At 33.4% G+C, this 18,292-nt stretch overlaps 2 protein-coding genes across 4 annotated transcripts; both read right to left on the reverse strand.

Moving 5' to 3' along the window:
- Nucleotides 1-519: 519 nt before the first annotated feature.
- Nucleotides 520-10,761, reverse strand: LOC111707164 (uncharacterized). The gene is made up of 9 exons (XM_023480214.1): nucleotides 10,692-10,761; nucleotides 9,232-9,310; nucleotides 7,402-7,447; nucleotides 6,609-6,669; nucleotides 5,749-5,825; nucleotides 4,546-4,633; nucleotides 3,934-4,035; nucleotides 1,564-1,695; nucleotides 520-623 (listed from the first exon to the last, which is right to left on the reverse strand). Exons 6-9 carry the CDS (start codon nucleotides 4,612-4,614, stop codon nucleotides 537-539), a joined length of 390 nt encoding a protein of 129 aa, XP_023335982.1. The 5' UTR covers nucleotides 4,615-4,633; nucleotides 5,749-5,825; nucleotides 6,609-6,669; nucleotides 7,402-7,447; nucleotides 9,232-9,310; nucleotides 10,692-10,761; the 3' UTR covers nucleotides 520-536.
- A 2,561-nt stretch (nucleotides 10,762-13,322) lies between these two features.
- LOC111707184 (uncharacterized) lies at nucleotides 13,323-17,862 on the reverse strand. Of its 3 annotated transcripts, none has more exons than XR_002766389.1 (2): nucleotides 17,290-17,862; nucleotides 13,323-14,071 (listed from the first exon to the last, which is right to left on the reverse strand). XR_002766389.1 is itself a non-coding variant. In XM_023480236.1 (2 exons), exon 2 carries the CDS (start codon nucleotides 16,654-16,656, stop codon nucleotides 16,078-16,080), a length of 579 nt encoding a protein of 192 aa, XP_023336004.1. In that variant the 5' UTR covers nucleotides 16,657-16,765; nucleotides 17,255-17,856; the 3' UTR covers nucleotides 16,054-16,077. The 3 variants fall into 3 exon arrangements, 1 of the variants encoding a protein (XP_023336004.1); XR_002766388.1 differs by having other exon boundaries at nucleotides 17,255-17,862; XM_023480236.1 differs by lacking the exon at nucleotides 13,323-14,071 and adding an exon at nucleotides 16,054-16,765 and having other exon boundaries at nucleotides 17,255-17,856.
- Between the last annotated feature and the right edge of the window lie 430 nt (nucleotides 17,863-18,292).

An 18,292-nucleotide genomic window follows, 5' to 3' on the forward strand; every position in this document is an offset into this window, starting at 1 on the left:
AAATTACGCTTACAGTCCCTTTAAATTAAAGAAATTTAGCTGATCAATTTGTTTTGCCGATTTAATAAACTCAATTTCAAGCCTGAAAAAAATAATAAAAAAAGAATATTGTTACATACAGTACAACTTCAAAGCCTTTTTCTTTTTTTATTTGATAAAATTGTTTTCTTTCAAAAAATTTGTTTATGTTAGTTTAAATTTAATTCTCTTTTACCTCCATACTTACTCAGTTTTGGTTCATGGTGAATTATATCTAAATATAACTTTATTTCAATTCAAAAGAATACATTTTTTGTCCTTTCTAAACCCTAAATAATTTAAATCTTTCAATTTTTCTTAAGATTTACTTTGATTAGGTATAGAGGTATATAGATTTATATATTTTGTATTCTCTACCTTCTCCTTAATAAGTGGATGCTATGTTAATGTAATACACGCTGTGCAGTGTTTTATAAACCTGGCCAAGAGTGTTACAAAAACTTTTTTACTATTTTTTTCTCCATTAAATTATCTCAGAAAAAAATGTTTAAAACTATTTATTTGCAAACAAACATAAAGCATATTTCTAGCAAAAATACGACCAAGGATAAAAGGATTCCGCCAAAAAGCACCAAAAAGGCGGCCTAAAAACAAAAAAAAATACTTTTAAAATACATTTTTAAGGGACTGTAGGTGTTATTATTCTTAGCCTTCATGTCCAATTCACGATGGTACCCTTTAGGCCGGATCAAAATCAACAAAATAATCCCCTTTGGCGCACATTTCTTGATTTAACTAGATTGTTGAATATATGATAAGCTGCTTGGGAACCTGGGAAATAGCCTTTCGCTTTAAAAAGAAAATCCCAATCAACTTATTATTTGACACCAAGCTAAGAACATGCCCCCCCCCCCTCTGGCAATGGTTCTACTGAATTTTCCCATGCACATATGAGGCAACGCCAGACTTCAGGGGGTTCATTAGTTATTTGATCCGACATAAAAACAAACTTTATGTATATACAGATAAATTTGAGATTAAAAGTTTTATGAATCATATACAATCACATTTTTCATTCATAGAAATGATATTTTGTTTGAATGATGTGGTTTTACTTTTACCTTTTCGGTTTAAATTCAAGATTTGTAATCCCAAAATAAGTGGGGGATTATACCAGGAAAACAGGAATAATTAGTAATAACGTATTTTACAGCTGTGAAAAACACTTATGTTTAGCTTAAAGGAACTGTCAGTGTAGTTTTAATTAACCCTCCATGCAAAAAAGCAATGTCCGATTGACTTAACGGTACCTTCGCAACCTTGATCTGATTTCAAATGTAGAAGATAACGACGGTTTTTTCTGACTCGAAAAGTGATATTTCTGTGAATTTCTCCATTGTTTCTTTTAAGCAAGAAATGAAAAGATCACTTTATAGTAGAGAAACCCACAAAAATGGAAATATAAACAGTTTAAATAAACAGAAACATGCATATAATTCAATCTTTTGAGAATACCGTTGTGAATCGGGTATTGTCAAGAATGGAGTGCCCCTTAAAATTATGCCATCAGTCCCTTTAAAGTACCTGAAGATGGTAGAGATTAAGCCTCTCCTCAGAAGCTCCTGTTGAACTATGCAGCTTCTCCTGAGCAGCTTCAACCCCTGCAGCTGCTGATCTACTCAGCAGCTCTGACTCCCATTTACCAGGAATCCCAGCCTTAAAGGGAGTATATTACCTTACACTGTACAATTTACACTTTACACTGTATGCTGCACACTTTACACTGTACACTGTATGCTGCACACTTAAAACTGTACACTGTACACTGCACACTGTTAACTGAACATTGCACGCTGTAAACTGTACACTGGATAATGCACACTTGGCACTGCACAATGCAGTTTACACTGTATGTTACACATTTCACACAGTAAACTGTGCACTGTACACTGTACACTGTACACTGTACACTGCACACTGCACACTGCACACTGTACACTGCACACTGAATACTGTACACTGTACACTGTACACTGCACACAGCACACTGCATACTGTACACTGTACACTGTACACTGCACACTGCACACTGCACACAGCACACTGCACACTGCACACTGCACAATGAATGCTGCACACTTTACACTGTAAACATGTTCACTGATCACTGCACATGTCACACTGCACACTGCATATTGTACACTGCAAACTGAGTACGGCAAATGTACACTGTAAACTGTACACTGCACATTGCAAACTGCACATTGCAAACTGCACACTGCTACACTGCAAACAGCACACTGCGCACTGTACACTGCAAACTTTTAACTGCAAACTGAGTACGGCAAATGTATAACACTGTACACTGCTGACTACACTCTGAACACTGCAATATGTATACTGCATACTTAACTTGCTATATATTGCAAACTGCACTTTTAATTTATTTTTATCCCAATACCGCTGATGGTTTTCTGACAGTGAACTCTTTAGTCAACTTTGTTTACCGATTAGTGTTGAATCCATGCACAAAGACAGCTAAATGCTATGTTAAACAAAACTGGCGTGAAAGAACTTCAAAATTGCGCATGTCACCATATAGACTTGGAAAAGATTTTAATATTAAAAAGCCAAGATTTAGTGGAATAACAAAGCATGGTTGCACACAAATTATATTTTACATTTTAACGATACACATGATTAATGTTGGACCAACTAAAGTTTATCTAAATTCACACAACATTCGCCTTAAGCGAATATATACCCATTCAACTCTTCCGATCAGATGCTTCGTGCTAACTGGTGAGTCTTAGGGAACCCCAGATAAAGTGGTCGCCAACTGTCTGCTTTCTTTGCCGTTTCACTCCTTTCTCTAGCATCTATCTTACCCTAGCTGCCCTTTAAAACGCTTTTTAAACGGGACTGACTTGGCATCTCTAGATGAGACAGGGGGTTCAATACCCTTTTGGACTGCATTTGGATTATTTGGCTTTATTCTTATGTGAATTTGTTAGGCATTATTTCTCCAATTGGAAGCAATGAACTTATATGATACTATGTAAATCTGTATGAACCCTTGGTTGGGTTCACAATAGCCTAGAAATCTAACCAAATTTTAGGAAATAATTAATAACCATTTAAACCCTAATAAATATATGCAGAATGGAATTGAGTCTTTGCCACAAGCCCTGTTTTACTAATCCCTATACCTTTTCAATGTTGTAGACCTTATATATATTTCAAGCTATAAATTCTGTTAGATTAAATCATCCTTAGTATGAAATATCATAGGTATACAACATTCAGGACGCAAAGACATAGAGATTGGACAATAATAGTTTGTGGCAATAAAATATGTTACAGGGGAAAAATTCCAATTGTTGCAGAACCCATTTTAAAACGGAATTAAAAAATCTATTTTAGACCACCAAGGACATAGTTGAAGGAATTCGAGAGAGGTCGCTGAACAACCTACCGCTGGATCAAATCCTGAATCACCGATTCAAAGTAAAAGATAATAATTGGATTTGAATCGGTAATTTAGAATTTTAACTCGTAGGCCGCAGTAGGTAATTTTTAGCAAACTATACAATTCATTAAATGCATTTTTTGTAATTCCTTTATCTTTGCAACCTGATGGTCTAGACCATTGATATTTCAAAGTTTGAAATATCTAAGCTCTTGGACATTGGGTTGTAAAGATATGAGGATTATAAAATCAGAGTTTGCGGCAAAATGGCATAATTTATTTGGTTCCTGGTATCAACCTAAACGGAAAGAGAAAGTAAATTTATCCAAATAATTGGCACGACTTAGTGACCTTGTAGCGCCTCTAGATTTGATTTTACGTAAAAGTATGAAAACATAAATATTCGGTTTTATTAAAAAAATTAGTGCATCAATAAGAGGAGATATAGATTTTAATTATTTTACGTTAGTTTGACGTGCCCTGACCTGATTAAGCCTGTGAAAGATATTGTTTAGAACTGGTCTAAATAAAGCTCCAGGTTTCAAGGCCCAGGCTTCAGGAGCAGGACTGTTAAATACTTCCCGGGCCTAAAATAGTAATATTTCTAACGTAATTTTCATATTGAGCTACCGTAATTTTCATATTTAAAGGGAGTGTTTGCGAAAAATAAAATGGGGTATAGGCTTAATACGATAAAAAAGCGCTTTTGATCGCAACTAATCTTACTTCTATCTTTTGCGTCTATAAGGAGAAAATTGTAAAAAACTCACACCGAAGAACGCTGCGTCCATACAAATTCAGAAAGATGCAACATTCAACTCGGATCGTAAAGAAATCAATTTGATTCCAAACAAATCATTCAGATAATACAAACAATAGTAATCGATTATTTTTCGACGCATTCGTATCTAGTTAATATTTCATAATATTTTTGAAAATTTGAAAATTTACTTTAGTTTGGCGTGTTTAGGCTGTTATTTATGATATTATATAACATTTTGTTTATTAATTTCTAGAGTATTTTTTGTGCTTGTCATGATGTATTTTTTAGCGAAAGTACACGCCAAACAATAAAATATTTTTTCTGTATAATAAACCTGTATAAGTAGTTTCTTCCTATTGATGTCAACAAAGTTTTTTGTAATAAGATCCTGCTGATATGCCATAAAATCAATGTACGCAAATCTAAATAAGATCCTGCTGATATGCCATAAAATCAATGTACGCAAATCTAAATAAGATCCTGCTGATATGCCATAAAATCAATGTACGCAAATCTAAGATTGAATAAGATCCTGCTGATATGCCATACAATCAATGTACGCAAATCTAAATAAGATCCTGCTGTTATGCCATAAAATCAATGTACGCAAATCTAAGATTGAATAAGATCCTGCTGATATGCCATAAAATCAATGTACGCAAATCTAAATAAGATCCTGCTGTTATGCCATAAAATCAATGTACGCAAATCTAAGATTGAATAAGATCCTGCTGTTATGCCATAAAATCAATGTACGCAAATCTAAATAAGATCCTGCTGATATGCCATAAAATCAATGTACGCAAATCTAAGATTGAATAAGATCCTGCTGATATGCCATAAAATCAATGTACGCAAATCTAAATAAGATCCTGCTGATATGCCATAAAATCAATGTACGCAAATCTAAGATTGTATGGACTGTAAGTGTAATTTTATGTGACCCTCCATGCAAAGATGACATTGCCTGATTCACAACGATACCCTTGGAACCGTTATCTGATCAAAATGCTGAAGGATATTGTCGTTTTCTAGATATTCCTATATGTGTTCTAGCAGTAGAAATGCACCAGTGCAAGTCACTGTTTTACAGAAACAACAATTGGAAATATTCAGTTTTCAAAATTCTTTTAATTGATGTAAAGTTCAGACAAAGCTTTTAAGGGTACCGCTGTGAATCGGGCCTTGTCATCTTTGCATGTAGGGTCACTTGAAATTACACATACAGTACATTTAAGAAAATATAATAGAAAGTGTACATGATTTCAAAGACTAAAAGTATAATTAACCTCCAAAAAATTAGAACCAATGAAAATGTAAATCCCTACGGTAATCAATAATAATTCCGAGGATGGCTCAAGAGTTTATTATTGAATTCTTCCTTTAGTAACAAACATATGTTAAAATGTATATATTGCATAGGTTTAAACAAATTTTATTGTAGTTTTAAAATGCTTAAATTTTACCAACAAACAATTATAATTTTTTTAAATATTATAGATTTTCTAAAAAATAACAGTCTAATGACATGTAATACCTTTCTTTGACAGATTTTTGCAAGCACTCTAAAGAACTGGGGCACACATTCAATCCAGAGAATATTTTTTTGTAAATCTTAAATGGTAGTTTTATTGATATAAATTATATTTCATTATATCATTTATGAAAAGACATTTCAGCTGTTTCATGCAATTTAAAACTACCTGAGAGTTAAAGAATTCTAGCCGTGGCTTAAATTTGAGCCGCGGCTCAAGTATAGTTGGTTTCAATAAATTTTTCAAGATTTAAGCCGGCGCTCAATTAAAACCGGTTTTTGGCGTATTTGAGACGCGGCTGAAATTCATTAAATTCGGACACAGATTGAAATTTTATAAACTATTTAGTGCTTTTACTTTTACTTTCAAAAACAATTAAAAACTTATTAAACGCTTTTTTGGGTCTTTTTGCACGTTTAAAACAGAACATAACAAGAAAAATCTTTTGCGAATTTTACACAAACTATGTCCGAATTTAAGCCACGTCTCAAATCCCCCCAAAACCGGTTTCAATTTAATACAATTTTAAGTGGAACCAAGCATACTTGAGCCCGGCTCAAATTATTTAAATTCGGCCTCTGGATTTATAATATTTTGAAGATTTTGTAACAATGTAAATTTTAATTGAATAATATTTATTGAAGTGAGTACCACTCAACATGGTTGATAGTTTAAATACGATCAAGAATGAGACAAAAAAATCACTCTTTTCAAAATAAAAACCTAAAATCGAGAGCAAACCTTTAATTTTTACTATTATTTTTTTATTAAGATTTCCGTAAGTCTTTAATGACTAAAGCACTTTAGGCATAGCTAATATTATACTTGGTCATGTTAAGTGGGACACACTGTAAATTGTTACTGGAAGATCTGATGTAGAAAACAGGTCGGAAACAATGCTCCCACTGTCCACTATCCCCCAACTTAAATAAAATAGATCAAAATAAATTTATTATAGGAGTGCTTAGGATCCGGATGCGTTGGATCCGCTTCATTTTGACTTATATGGATCCGGATCCGCACAAATATAAAAATCCAAGGGGCAAAATATATTAACCAAAAACTGCTAAAATAAATTTTTGCTCTCAAATCTCAACTGTTGAAAAAAGAGAGATTAAAAAATGTCTTTATTTCTGAATGGTTATTATAGTTTTAGCATAAAATATAAGACAAAAGTTTGAAAGTGCTCATATTGTTCAAAAAATAAGTAAATCTTAAAGAAATGTTCATGACGTGGGTCCAGGTCCATTTTTTTCAGGGCGGATCCGTACTCGGATCCGCATAAAAATAAAATCAGGCGTTAGAGGTATATTCTGGAACTCACATAACTTTGTTTACAAATAAACTGTACTTTAGCTCCTGGTATGAATGTGAATAGCACATATATATAGTTCTTAAGCTGACCTTTGTTTATTGTTTAGTCTTCGATCATATATAGATATATTTTATAATATATTTAAATCCAAGAGGTAAATATCTAAAAAAACATTTTCCCCCTCCTCAAAAGTCATCTTTTCTCAGTAAGCTAGGAATGCTTTTTTGATTACTTATTTCGGGGAAAAAACGTAAACAAGTGGGGGGGGGGGGGGGAATCTCACCAGTTTAATACTCAGTTCAGAGGTAAAATCAAAAATATATATATTTGTTGTGGTAACCTGAAGTCTGGAGATTTGATCAACTCATCAAGAGAATTCGGAACATCTAAAAGGGATTGTAAGCGTAATTTAAAGTGACCCCAATGGCAATGTTGTTTATAAAACGTTGCTCTTAAAACCATAATGTGAAAGATATGAGTCATTTTGCTGACTCGAAATGTTTTTATTTATGTGCGTTTCTTCATCTATTCTTATAAGCTAGAAATACGCACGTTACTTTCGCAGAGAAGCTTATACAAATAAAAAGAAACAGTTTTAAGAAACAAAACATAAATATCTAATTTATACTTGACATACAAATCTTTTAAGAGTACCGTTGTAAATCGGGCATTACCATCTTTGCATGAAGGGTCACTTGAAAATACGCTTACACTCCTCTTAATAGGAAAAAGTTTTAATTGCATGATCTCTGATCGTGACATCTTAATCTGATCACGTGACATCTTAATTTGATCAACTCTTCAGCTCGTGAATTAATGATTTTTGTTAGATCTTTAGAATTAATATGTTTAAAGGTACTGTAGAATTAATATGTTTAAAGGTACTGTAGAATTAATATAAAGGAACTGAAGAATTAATATGTTTAAAGGTACTGTATAATTAATATGTTCAAAGGTACTGTAGACTTAATATGTTTAAAGGTACTGTATAATTAATACGTTTAAAGGTACTGTAGAATTAATATGTTTAAAGGTACTGTAGAATTAATATGTTTAAAGGGACTGTAGAATTAATATGTTTAAAGGTACTGTAGAATTAATATGTTTAAAGGTACTGTAGAATTAATATGTTTAAAGGTACTGTAGAATTAATATGTTTAAAGGGACTGTAGAATTAATATGTTTAAAGTGACTGTAGAATTAATATGTTTAAAGGTACTGTAGAATTAATATGTTTAAAGGGACTGTAGAATTAATATGTTTAAAGGTACTGTAGAATTAATATGTTTAAAGGTACTGTAGAATTAATATGTTTAAAGGGACTGTAGAATTAATATGTTTAAAGGTACTGTAAACGTTCAATTAAAGAGTGGTATGTCGGGTTCACAACGGTAATCTTAAAACCTTTTAAAGATTATAATTTTGTAGCTAAAAAAATATATCTCATCCTTCCTTCATCTGACAAAGCTTTAAATGGAGGGTTGCAGGATATTAAGTCAGTACATTCTTATAAAACTCTGTTTCTAACACTAGCTTGGAAATCAAGCTGTGCCAGGTATTTTCCTTATAAAAGTCGACTTAACGTTGAATTTTTAAACCAGACTTAGATTATTCCCGTGGTGTACTGAGTTTCTCATACAAAATTTGAGGTATATTGTTGAAGGGGTTCATGATTTATGTTTATGAGATACAAATAAACAAACACTAGACATCCAACAGAAATTACTGCATCATATGAATAGATAAAAGTATCAATAATTTCATTAATGGAATAATTGCCAGATTACATAAAAATTAAATTATCAACACTTCAAAATTTTGTTGCAAACTGACAAGAGCAGACTAGAGCGGACTAGAGTTGAAATAACGCAATTTTAAAGAATCTTTCATTGAAAATATATATTTGTTATATTTATATGATCACAGCGTTTATATATTTTATTGCAGAGGCCCAATATTTTTATTTGAGACCCCACATTTTATTAAAGACCCTAAGCTTTTCATTAAAGACCCACTTTTTTATAGAGACCCCAATATTTTCATAGAAAACACTATATTTTAATTAGAGACCCCAAATGTTAAGGGAACCATTGAATATTGGATATACCAATTGTGCAGGTATAAAGCCACTCATATACATCAACTTAACAATTTCAATTATTTTATTTACCTGATAGGGGTGGCTGTGTTAGGTTGGCTACTAAACCACTTTTATAAATACTTGTGATTAAAAATCCATAAAATCCAACCTAAAAATAAAATCATATCAGATTTCAAAGTTCGACTTTTTTTTTTTTTTCACTAAAAATATCCTAAATTTGTTAAAGAAAATCAGAGAACCAATAAAACTTTATAGCACCGTCTTAAATATACACTATACAGCTAATTTAAGAGTATGGCACGATGACTTCTACAGCGAAGTGACTGTGTATAGATAAAGTTACAATAGTTTTATAAAAAAATACAAGATTTGTAAAATTTTCAAAAGAATTTTGGGAACAAAAAATATGACAATATTCATACAAAGAAAATAAAGATATAATTTCCAAATATTCAAATATCAAAATTTGATATTTAAAACGTAAATTTCTGTCTTCCTATTTCTTCTTATTTGATCAGAAATGGATTTAATTAATATTACTAAAATATTTAAGCCTCGTGTGACGTATTTGAGCTTATCAAAACTAAAACATATATGTTTCTCTAAAGGAAAAGTAAAGTATAGTATTTTAAAAAAATATATAGATGTTAACTGTATTTCGAGACTAGGGTTGCCACACTCTAAATTAAAAAGTCGAAATTGAGCGATAAAAAGTCCCCTAATCGGGTGAAAAAGTTGGATGGCACCCGATTAGGCGACAAAAAATCGCTTAACATAAAGCGCTTATCTAAAAAAAATCGTTTTATTTTAACAAAAAATCACTTATATTGCAGAAGAAGTTGGTGACTGCCAAATAAGCGACACAAAATCGTTTATTTTTAACAAAAAATCGCTTATTTTTAACGAAATCGCTTATCTTAAAAAATCGTTTTAATTCAACCAAAATATCTCGTATATTAAAAAAAATATCGTTATTTTCAACAAAAAATCGTTTTTATTTAACCAAAAAATCTCTTATACTAAAAAAACTCACTTTTTTCAACAAAAAATCATTTTAATTTAACATCAAAAAGCTGTTATATTCAACAAAAAACTCTTTTCAACAAAAAATTGTTTATATTTAAAAAAAAATTAGCTGTTTCAAAACCAAAAAAACGAACTGTCCCTTTAGTACTTACACCAACCTGAAAACCACAAACTGTCCCTTTAATACTTACCAAAACTAGAAATTCATGAGTTGCCCCTTTAATACTCGCCATCGCTAGAACCCCATGAATTGGCATTTTAATACTTACCAAAACCTGAAATCTACAAATTGTCCCTTTAATACTTACCAAAACCTGAAATCCACAAGTTGTCCCTTTAATACTTACCAAAACCTGAAATCCACAAGTTGTCCCTTTAATACTTACCAAATCCTGAAATCCACAAATTGTCCCTTTAATACTTACCAAAACCTGAAATCCACAAATTGTCCCTTTAATACTTACCAAAACCTGAAATCCACGATTTGTCCCTTTAATACTTACCAAAACTAGAAAACCACGAACTGTTACAGACCGTGGTTTTGCATTTCCATCAACCCCCAGGGTAGAGATTCTAAAATTGAATACTTTTTATATTTTCAATTTATTCGTTCTTGAATTACTAAACCAGTGCTTGATACTAGCTATAGCTTGAGACCCCAGCTTTGTCTGGATTTTTCCTTTGAGAGGTCAACCCACTCTACTTAGAATTTTTAAACAAGGCTAAGAACAATCCCGATAAACTAACGAGTTTCCCAAACACAACTTGAGGCAAATCGGCCAAGGAGTTCAAGAGTTATGATCGGACACACTGCAACCTGTCTCCTGTAATCACTAATCAATGCTTGCTTCCAACATTCGTATTCCAAAATATTGGATTAGCATGAAAATGAGCGAAAAAAGGGAAAATATCTGTCATGGATGCAAAGCTCTCTATCACCTTTACGCGAAGCCGAGGCGTCATGGAAATTTATCCGACTATTGTGTGCGCCTGGTACAGCTGTATTTTGACGTCATTGGTTATATACTTTAAACCAAAAGTAAATGGTCTAAGGGACTGATAGATGTAATTTCAAGTTACCAACCCATTAAAGGTCCTATAATCAACAACGGTACCAATTAAACATTTATTTGGGTAACAATGAGAAAGATATCGTCGTTATTTCAACTTAAAAAGTGATAAATTCTGTAAATTATGTTCATTGTCATTCCACTAGTCACTTTTATGAACTATGGACAAATTAAATATTTCAAGATAGAAAAACTAAAGTGGTCTCCTTGTTTTGTTTTGATAACTATTTAATCTATTACAAAAGACAACATTATGAAACGTCAACAGGGAAATACATACTTGATTTCTGTAGAAGACGACATTAGTTACTATCTTTGTCTACTCGAGAAAATGCGTCAAATTTGCGTAGATTTTCTGATGCCCTATCCTATCTCCATAGAGAATAGAATATATATTAGAGGGGATATTAGAGAATCTCTCGGTAAGAATTTTTTCAGTCCCTTTCAGCCTGAAAGGGAGTTCAAAGTGTACAAATCATGTAAATGTTCACAAATGATATGCAGTAGAGTACATTAATACAGTATGTTCCCTAGACTATTCATTTCAATTTCGAATTTTTTAAAGCTTTTAAATAAACTTTATAATGAATTAGGTGAATAAAAAACATCATTTGAATTATAGTTATAACGGAAAATCATCGTTTGTAAAGTGAAAGGCATTGAGTCTATGTGAAATGATCATTGGTAAATTATTTGGTTTTCTTTTAAGTTTAATTTTAGATTTTCTATAAAATGATATTCCAGGGCCCAGAAGGTTATATAACATGAATATGTGAAGTACACCTGTAGTATGGAAACAGAACAACAATATGGCCGTTTTAAACTTTGTCTAGTAAATTCCCCTCTAATATATATTCTATTCTCTTTAACTATCTCTAATTGGCAAAGTCTTTGCCTTTACGTAAGCATGACACAACAGCATTTACATTTTTTTTAAATAGGAAATTTCCCAAAAACCTTGGCATTTGGGAAATTTCCCAGATACCCAGGCATTTGGGAAATTTCCCAGATACCCAGGCATTTGGGAAATTCCCCAAATTCCTGTAGGTATTTGAGGGTGGTATATTTTTAAGATTTTGGAAATTTCTCAAATGACTGGATATTTGGGAAATTTCCCAGATACCCAGCATTTGGGAAATTTCCCAGATACCCAGATATATGGGAAATTTCCCAGATACCCAGGCATTTGGGAAATTTCCCAGCTACCCAGGCATTTGGGAAATTCCCCAAATGCCTGGGTATCTTTAAAATTTCCAGTCATTTGAGAAATTTCCAAAATCTTAAAAATATACCATCCTCAAATTTCTGCAGGTATTTGGGAAATTTCCCAGATTCCCAGGCATTTGGGAAATTTCTCAGATACCCAGGCATTTGGGAAATTTCCCAGATACCCAGGCATTTGGGAAATTTCCCAGATACCCAGGCATTTGGGAAATTCCCCATATTTCTATAGGTATTTGAGGGTGGTATATTTTTTATGTCACTTTGCCTAACTTAATATCACTAATAATATTTTCATGTACAATTTCTAAATTTCCCCCATTTTTTCTAAATAATTTTTCTAAATAATAATAATAAATAGGGATTATTTAGAAAAATAAGATTCACTATAATTTCATGCATTTAAGAAAATATTGTTATTTTGGCCTAAACAAAGGAACGCAGACTAAACAATACTTTTACTTATTTACAAAAGAAGTGTATTTAAGCTTAATTATTATTATTAAAGATTAATGTTTCCAGAGCCAGCGATTTAAAAAATTCAAGAAAATACGACTTGGGTCTAAGCTGTTGTTGAGCCTTATTTACGGCTCGGGCTTTCGAATTTAAGTTGCATCTATTTTTCAACAGAATTTAGTTCTTAAAACCGGTTTAATGTTGTTTTTGGCGGATTTTCATAGTTGGAATTGGTGCATTCCGAGTTTTGATGAGAATAAGACCCAAATTGAGCCTTATTCTCCACTAAAACCAACCAAGGTCGGTTTTATTTTCATTGGGCCTAACTCCTCAAGTCGAGCCTAAGATCTCGCAGCTGTCAATCACGTGACACAAGCTGTCGTCAGAGTTGGGTCTAAGATTGGGTCTTAAAGCTGCGTTTAAGGAATTAAGACTCGAGCCGAAGCTTTTAAATCGCGGGCTCAGTCATGTTATTAATTACAATAACTTTAAGATTGATGTTTGTCCCATTAGCAGTAGGTAAAGCAAATATGGTCTGCTTGATTGTAGCCTCTTATAGTATCCCATGCTGGCTAGCCGCCTTATCCTTAAAGATTGTATGGGTGGGAACCCCTGCTTGTTGAAACAATTCCTCGTCCTCCTCCATCTTATCAAAGATATTGCTGTCCTCCTGCAGTAACTGAGTCAGGCTGAGAATTTCTGGGAGTGTTTCTCCATTCCCACCAATGCTGGACACCTTTTTGTCAGTGTCCTCTATCCCGGGCTTAGTGGTGTTGTTTACACCAGTGACACAGAGCCTGTTGGCCATTCCCAAGATGGCAGGCCTACTGGAAGAGATGTACTCCTGACTCATGGACGCATTTTTCCAACCAAAGAAATCTACCAGCTACTCTGTTGTGGCCCATACATCGGCTGCCCTGGTGGCACTGGTCCTCCTGAAGGAATGGAAAGTGTACTCAGAAGGGTCAGGTAGCTTGAGAAGAGCAGCAATCTCGTGGGGCACCTTGAACACAGAGTTCTTGCCCATGTGCTGGGTTGTCAACATCTCAGTCTCCAAATTACGCAGTAATAGAGATTGCCTGCCTCACCTCCCAGTAGGCTGTGTCCAGCTTCTTCATCCAGAACTTCTTGAGGTCCTTAACAACAATATTATATAGAATTAAAATTTTAATAAACCACAAAAAGTCTAGTAAAGGAATTGAGTTTTTGCCACAAATGCTTTTTTTCTAATCTTTGTTCCTTAACAACCTGACGTTGTAGACCTTTGATATGTAAAATTATGATTTCTGCCAGTTCAAATAATCTAAGTTTGGCATTGCAAAGGTTTAAACATTCAGTTTGCAAAGATATATGGATTAGAATATTTAAGTTTCTGGCAAAGACTCAATTTCTTTAATTTAAACGTCAAAACAAAACAAAAAAGACTTTTCAAAACAAAAGTTAAATCTTAACATAGTGACACCTAGAAAACTCTATAATGAACGACAACGTCATAGCAAAACTATATTTGAAGATATAATTAAATATTGTTACTAGACACTAATTAAAGTCATAACTTGAGTCTTAAAGTCGTCTTCCTAGTTTTCTGGTTATCATTTTTATATCATTACATTAAATCACTCACCTCCTCTTCAAATATAGCGGCCTTATGCTTAATACCTTCCTCAACCCCCTTCATCGTCATTGTGATTCTGGGAAGGGTCTGAAGCTTCCAGCCATACTTTCTCTTCATGACACTGTTGATGTAGTAGTAGTTGCCATTTTTTTCTCCAGTTTTAGATGTTTAAAATAGACAATAATAGCCTCCTCTTCAGGGTGGCCTTCCTCGAATTCAAAATCGATATTGAAGTTTTTAAAATCCTTCCAGGACTTAACATAGGCCATTCTGCTCTTGTCCTTAATCAGGGGTTCATTGAAGAATGAGTTTGAAATCAGATTTGCGTATTTTCTTGGCAAGTTTTGTGAATTTTGCGCTATCAAAAAAACAATTTATTTCATTAAAATAATTTTAAAATTTAAAATTTTTTCTTAACACATCCCAAATAGATGGTATGTGATCGCAATGTGACATAAAATTTCCAATGTACTTCTGATTTAATATTTTGGAAATTTCTCAAATGACTGGATATTTGAGGAATTTCCAAAAAACCCAGGCATTTGGGAAATTTCCCAGATACCCAGGCATTTGGGAAATTTCTCAGATACCCAGGCATTTGGGAAATTTCCCAGATACCCAGGCATTTGGGAAATTTCTCAGATACCCAGGCATTTTGGAAATTTCCCAGATACCCAGGCATTTGGGAAATTCCCCAAATTCCTATAGGTATTTGAGGGTGGTATATTTTTAAGATTTATTTGGGAAATTTCCCAGATACCCAGGCATTTGGGAAATTTCCCAAATTCCTGTATGTATTTGAGGGTTGTATATTTTTAAGATTTTGGAAATTTCTCAAATGACTGGATATTTGGGAAATTTCCCAGATACCCAGGCATTAGGGAAATTTCCCAGATACCCAGGTATTTGGGAAATTTCCCAGATACCCAGGCATTTGGGAAATTTCCCAGCTACCCAGGCATTTGGGAAATTTCCCTGATACCCGGGCATTTGGGAAATTCCCCAAATGCCTGGGTATCTTCAAAATTTCCAGTCATTTGAGAAATTTCCAAAATCTTAAAAATATACCACCCTCAAATATCTGCAGGTATTTGGGAAATTTCCCAGATACTAAGGCATTTGGGAAATTTCCCTGATACCCAGGCATTTGGGAAATTTCCCAGATACCCAGGCATTTGGGAAATTTCCCAGATACCCAGGAATTTGGGAAATTTCCCAGATACTCAGGCATTTGGGAAATTCCCCAAATTTCTATAGGTATTTGAGGGTGGTATATTTTTTATGTCACTTTGCCTAACTTAATATCACTAATAATATTTTCATGTACAATTTCTAAATTTCCCCCATTTTTTCTAAATATTTTTTCTAAATAATAATAATAAATAGGGATTATTTAGAAAAACAAGATTCACTATAATTTCATGCATTTAAGAAAATATTGTTATTTTGGCCTAAACAAAGGAACGCAGACTAAATAATACTTTTACTTATTTACAAAAAAAGTGTATTTAAGCTTAATTTTTATTATCAAAGATTAATGTTTCCAGTCATGTTATTAATTACAATAACTTTAAGATTGATGTTCGTCCCATTAGCAGTAGGTAAAGCAAATGTGGTCTGCTTGATTGTAGCCTTTAGTATCCCATGCTGGCTAGTCGCCTTATCCTTAAAGATTGTATGGGTGGGAACCCCTGCTTGTTGAAACAACTCCTCGTCCTCCTCCATCTCATCAAAGATATTGCTGTCCACCTGCAGTAACTGAGTCCGAATGAGAATTTCTGGGAGTGTCTCTCCATTCCCACCAATGCTGGACACCTTTTTGTCAGTGTCATCTATCTTGGGCTTAGTGGTGTTGTTTACACCAGTGACACAGAGCCTGTTGGCCATTCCCAAGATGGCAGGCCTACTGGAAGTGATGTACTCCTGACTCATAGACGCATTTTTCCAACCAAAGAAATCTACCAGCTGCTCTGTTGTGGCCCATGCATCAGCTGCCCTGGTGGCGCTGGTCCTCCTGAAGGAATGGAAAGTGTACTTTAAAGGGTCAGGTAGCTTGAGAAGAGCAGCAATCTCGTGGGGCACCTTGAACACAGAGTTCTTGCCCATGTGCTGGGTTGTCAACAACTCAGTCTCCAAATTACGCAGTAATAGAGATTGCCTGCCTCACCTCCCAGTAGGCTGTGTCCAGCTTCTTTATCCAAAACTTCTTGAGGTCCTTAACAACAATATTATATAGAATTAAAATTTTAATAAACCACAAAAAAAGTCTAGTAAAGGAATTGAGTTTTTGCCACAAATACTTTTTTCTAATCTTTGTTCCTTAGCAACCTGACGTTGTAGACCTTTGATATGTAAAATTATGATTTCTGTCAGTTCAAATAATCTAAGTTTGGCATTACAAAGGTTTAAACCTTCAGTTTGCAAAGATATATGGATTAGAACATTTAAGTTTCTGGCAAAGACTCAATTTCTTTAATTTAAACGTCAAAACAAAACAAAAAAGACTTTTCAAAACAAAAGTTAAATCTTAACATAGTGATACCTAGAAAACTCTGTAATGAAAGACAACGTCATAGCAAAACTATATTTGAAGATATAATTAAATATTGTTACTAGACACTAATTAAAGTCATAACTTGAGTCTTAAAGTCGTCTTCCTAGTTTTCTGGTTATCATTTTTATATCATCACATTAAATCGCTCACCTCCTCTTCAAATATGGCGGCCTTATGCTTAATACCTTCCTCAAACCCCTTCATCGTCATTGTGATCCTGGGAAGGGTCTGAAGCTTCCAGCCGTACTTTCTCTTCATGACACTGTTGATGTAGTAGTAGTTGCCATTTTTTTCTCCAGTTTTAGATGTTTAAAATAGACAATAATAGCCTCCTCTTCAGGGTGGCCTTCCTCGAATTCAAAATCGATATTGAAGTTTTTAAAATCCTTCCAGGACTTAACATAGGCCATCCTGCTCTTGTCCTTAATCTGGGCTAAGACTTCATCATCGGCGTAGATCTTCTTTCTCTCGTCCATCTTTACACTTATATGAACGTCTTCTCAGCTCAGGGGTTCATTGAAGAATGAGTTTGAAATCAGATTTGCGCATTTTCTTGGCAAGTTTTGTGAATTTTGCGTTATCAAAAAAACAATTTATTTCATTAAAATAATTTTAAAATTTAGAATTTATTCTTAACACATCCCAAATAGATGGTATGTGATCGCAATGTGACATAAAATTTCCAATGTACTTCTGATTTAATGTTTTGGAAATTTCTCAAATGACTGGATATTTGGGGGATTTCCCAGATACCCAGGCATTTGAGAAATTTCCCAGATACCTAGGCATTTGGGAAGTTTCCCAGATACCCAGGCATTTGGGAAATTCCTATTTTTGACATTTTTGATAATTGCTGTCACTCCCTCGAAATTGTAGAAATTTTTATTTACATTGAATAATATATATCATACAGTTAAACGCTAAATAAGCCATACATCTAAAAAATATGTAAAATGTCGTCTTGACAATTTTTAATGGGTTTTATACTATTTTAAGTAAATCTCAGTAATTGCGAAAATAAATATATAGCTAGCCCTGAATATGCTGGAACAGTTTTAAAGAGCCCCATATAATCATTTAATTAAAAACTAAATATCTGTAACCTTCCAAAGAATACGACATTTGATCAATTCTTTTGATGTATTTAATATTTAGGATTTAATTGTATTAAGTTGAAATCTTGTTTTT

The sequence above is a fragment of the Eurytemora carolleeae genome, unplaced genomic scaffold, assembly GCF_000591075.1.
Source record: "Eurytemora carolleeae unplaced genomic scaffold, Eaff_2.0 scaffold264, whole genome shotgun sequence".
Lineage (NCBI taxonomy): Eukaryota > Metazoa > Arthropoda > Copepoda > Calanoida > Temoridae > Eurytemora > Eurytemora carolleeae.

What these genes read in the sequence shown, in the direction of transcription:
- LOC111707184 (XM_023480236.1), bottom strand. Translation starts at nt 16,656, where the DNA reads ATGGGCAAGAACTCTGTGTTCAAGGTGCCCCACGAGATTGCTGCTCTT.
- LOC111707164 (XM_023480214.1), bottom strand. Translation starts at nt 4,614, where the DNA reads ATGGCATATCAGCAGGATCTTATTACAAAAAACTTTGTTGACATCAAT. An exon ending in GGAAGAAACTACTTATACAG is followed by an intron (nt 4,036 to 4,545) that starts GTTTATTATACA and finishes TTACTATTTTAG; the next exon opens with GCCCGGGAAGTATTTAACAG. An exon ending in TCTTTCACAGGCTTAATCAG is followed by an intron (nt 1,696 to 3,933) that starts GTCAGGGCACGT and finishes ACTCCCTTTAAG; the next exon opens with GCTGGGATTCCTGGTAAATG.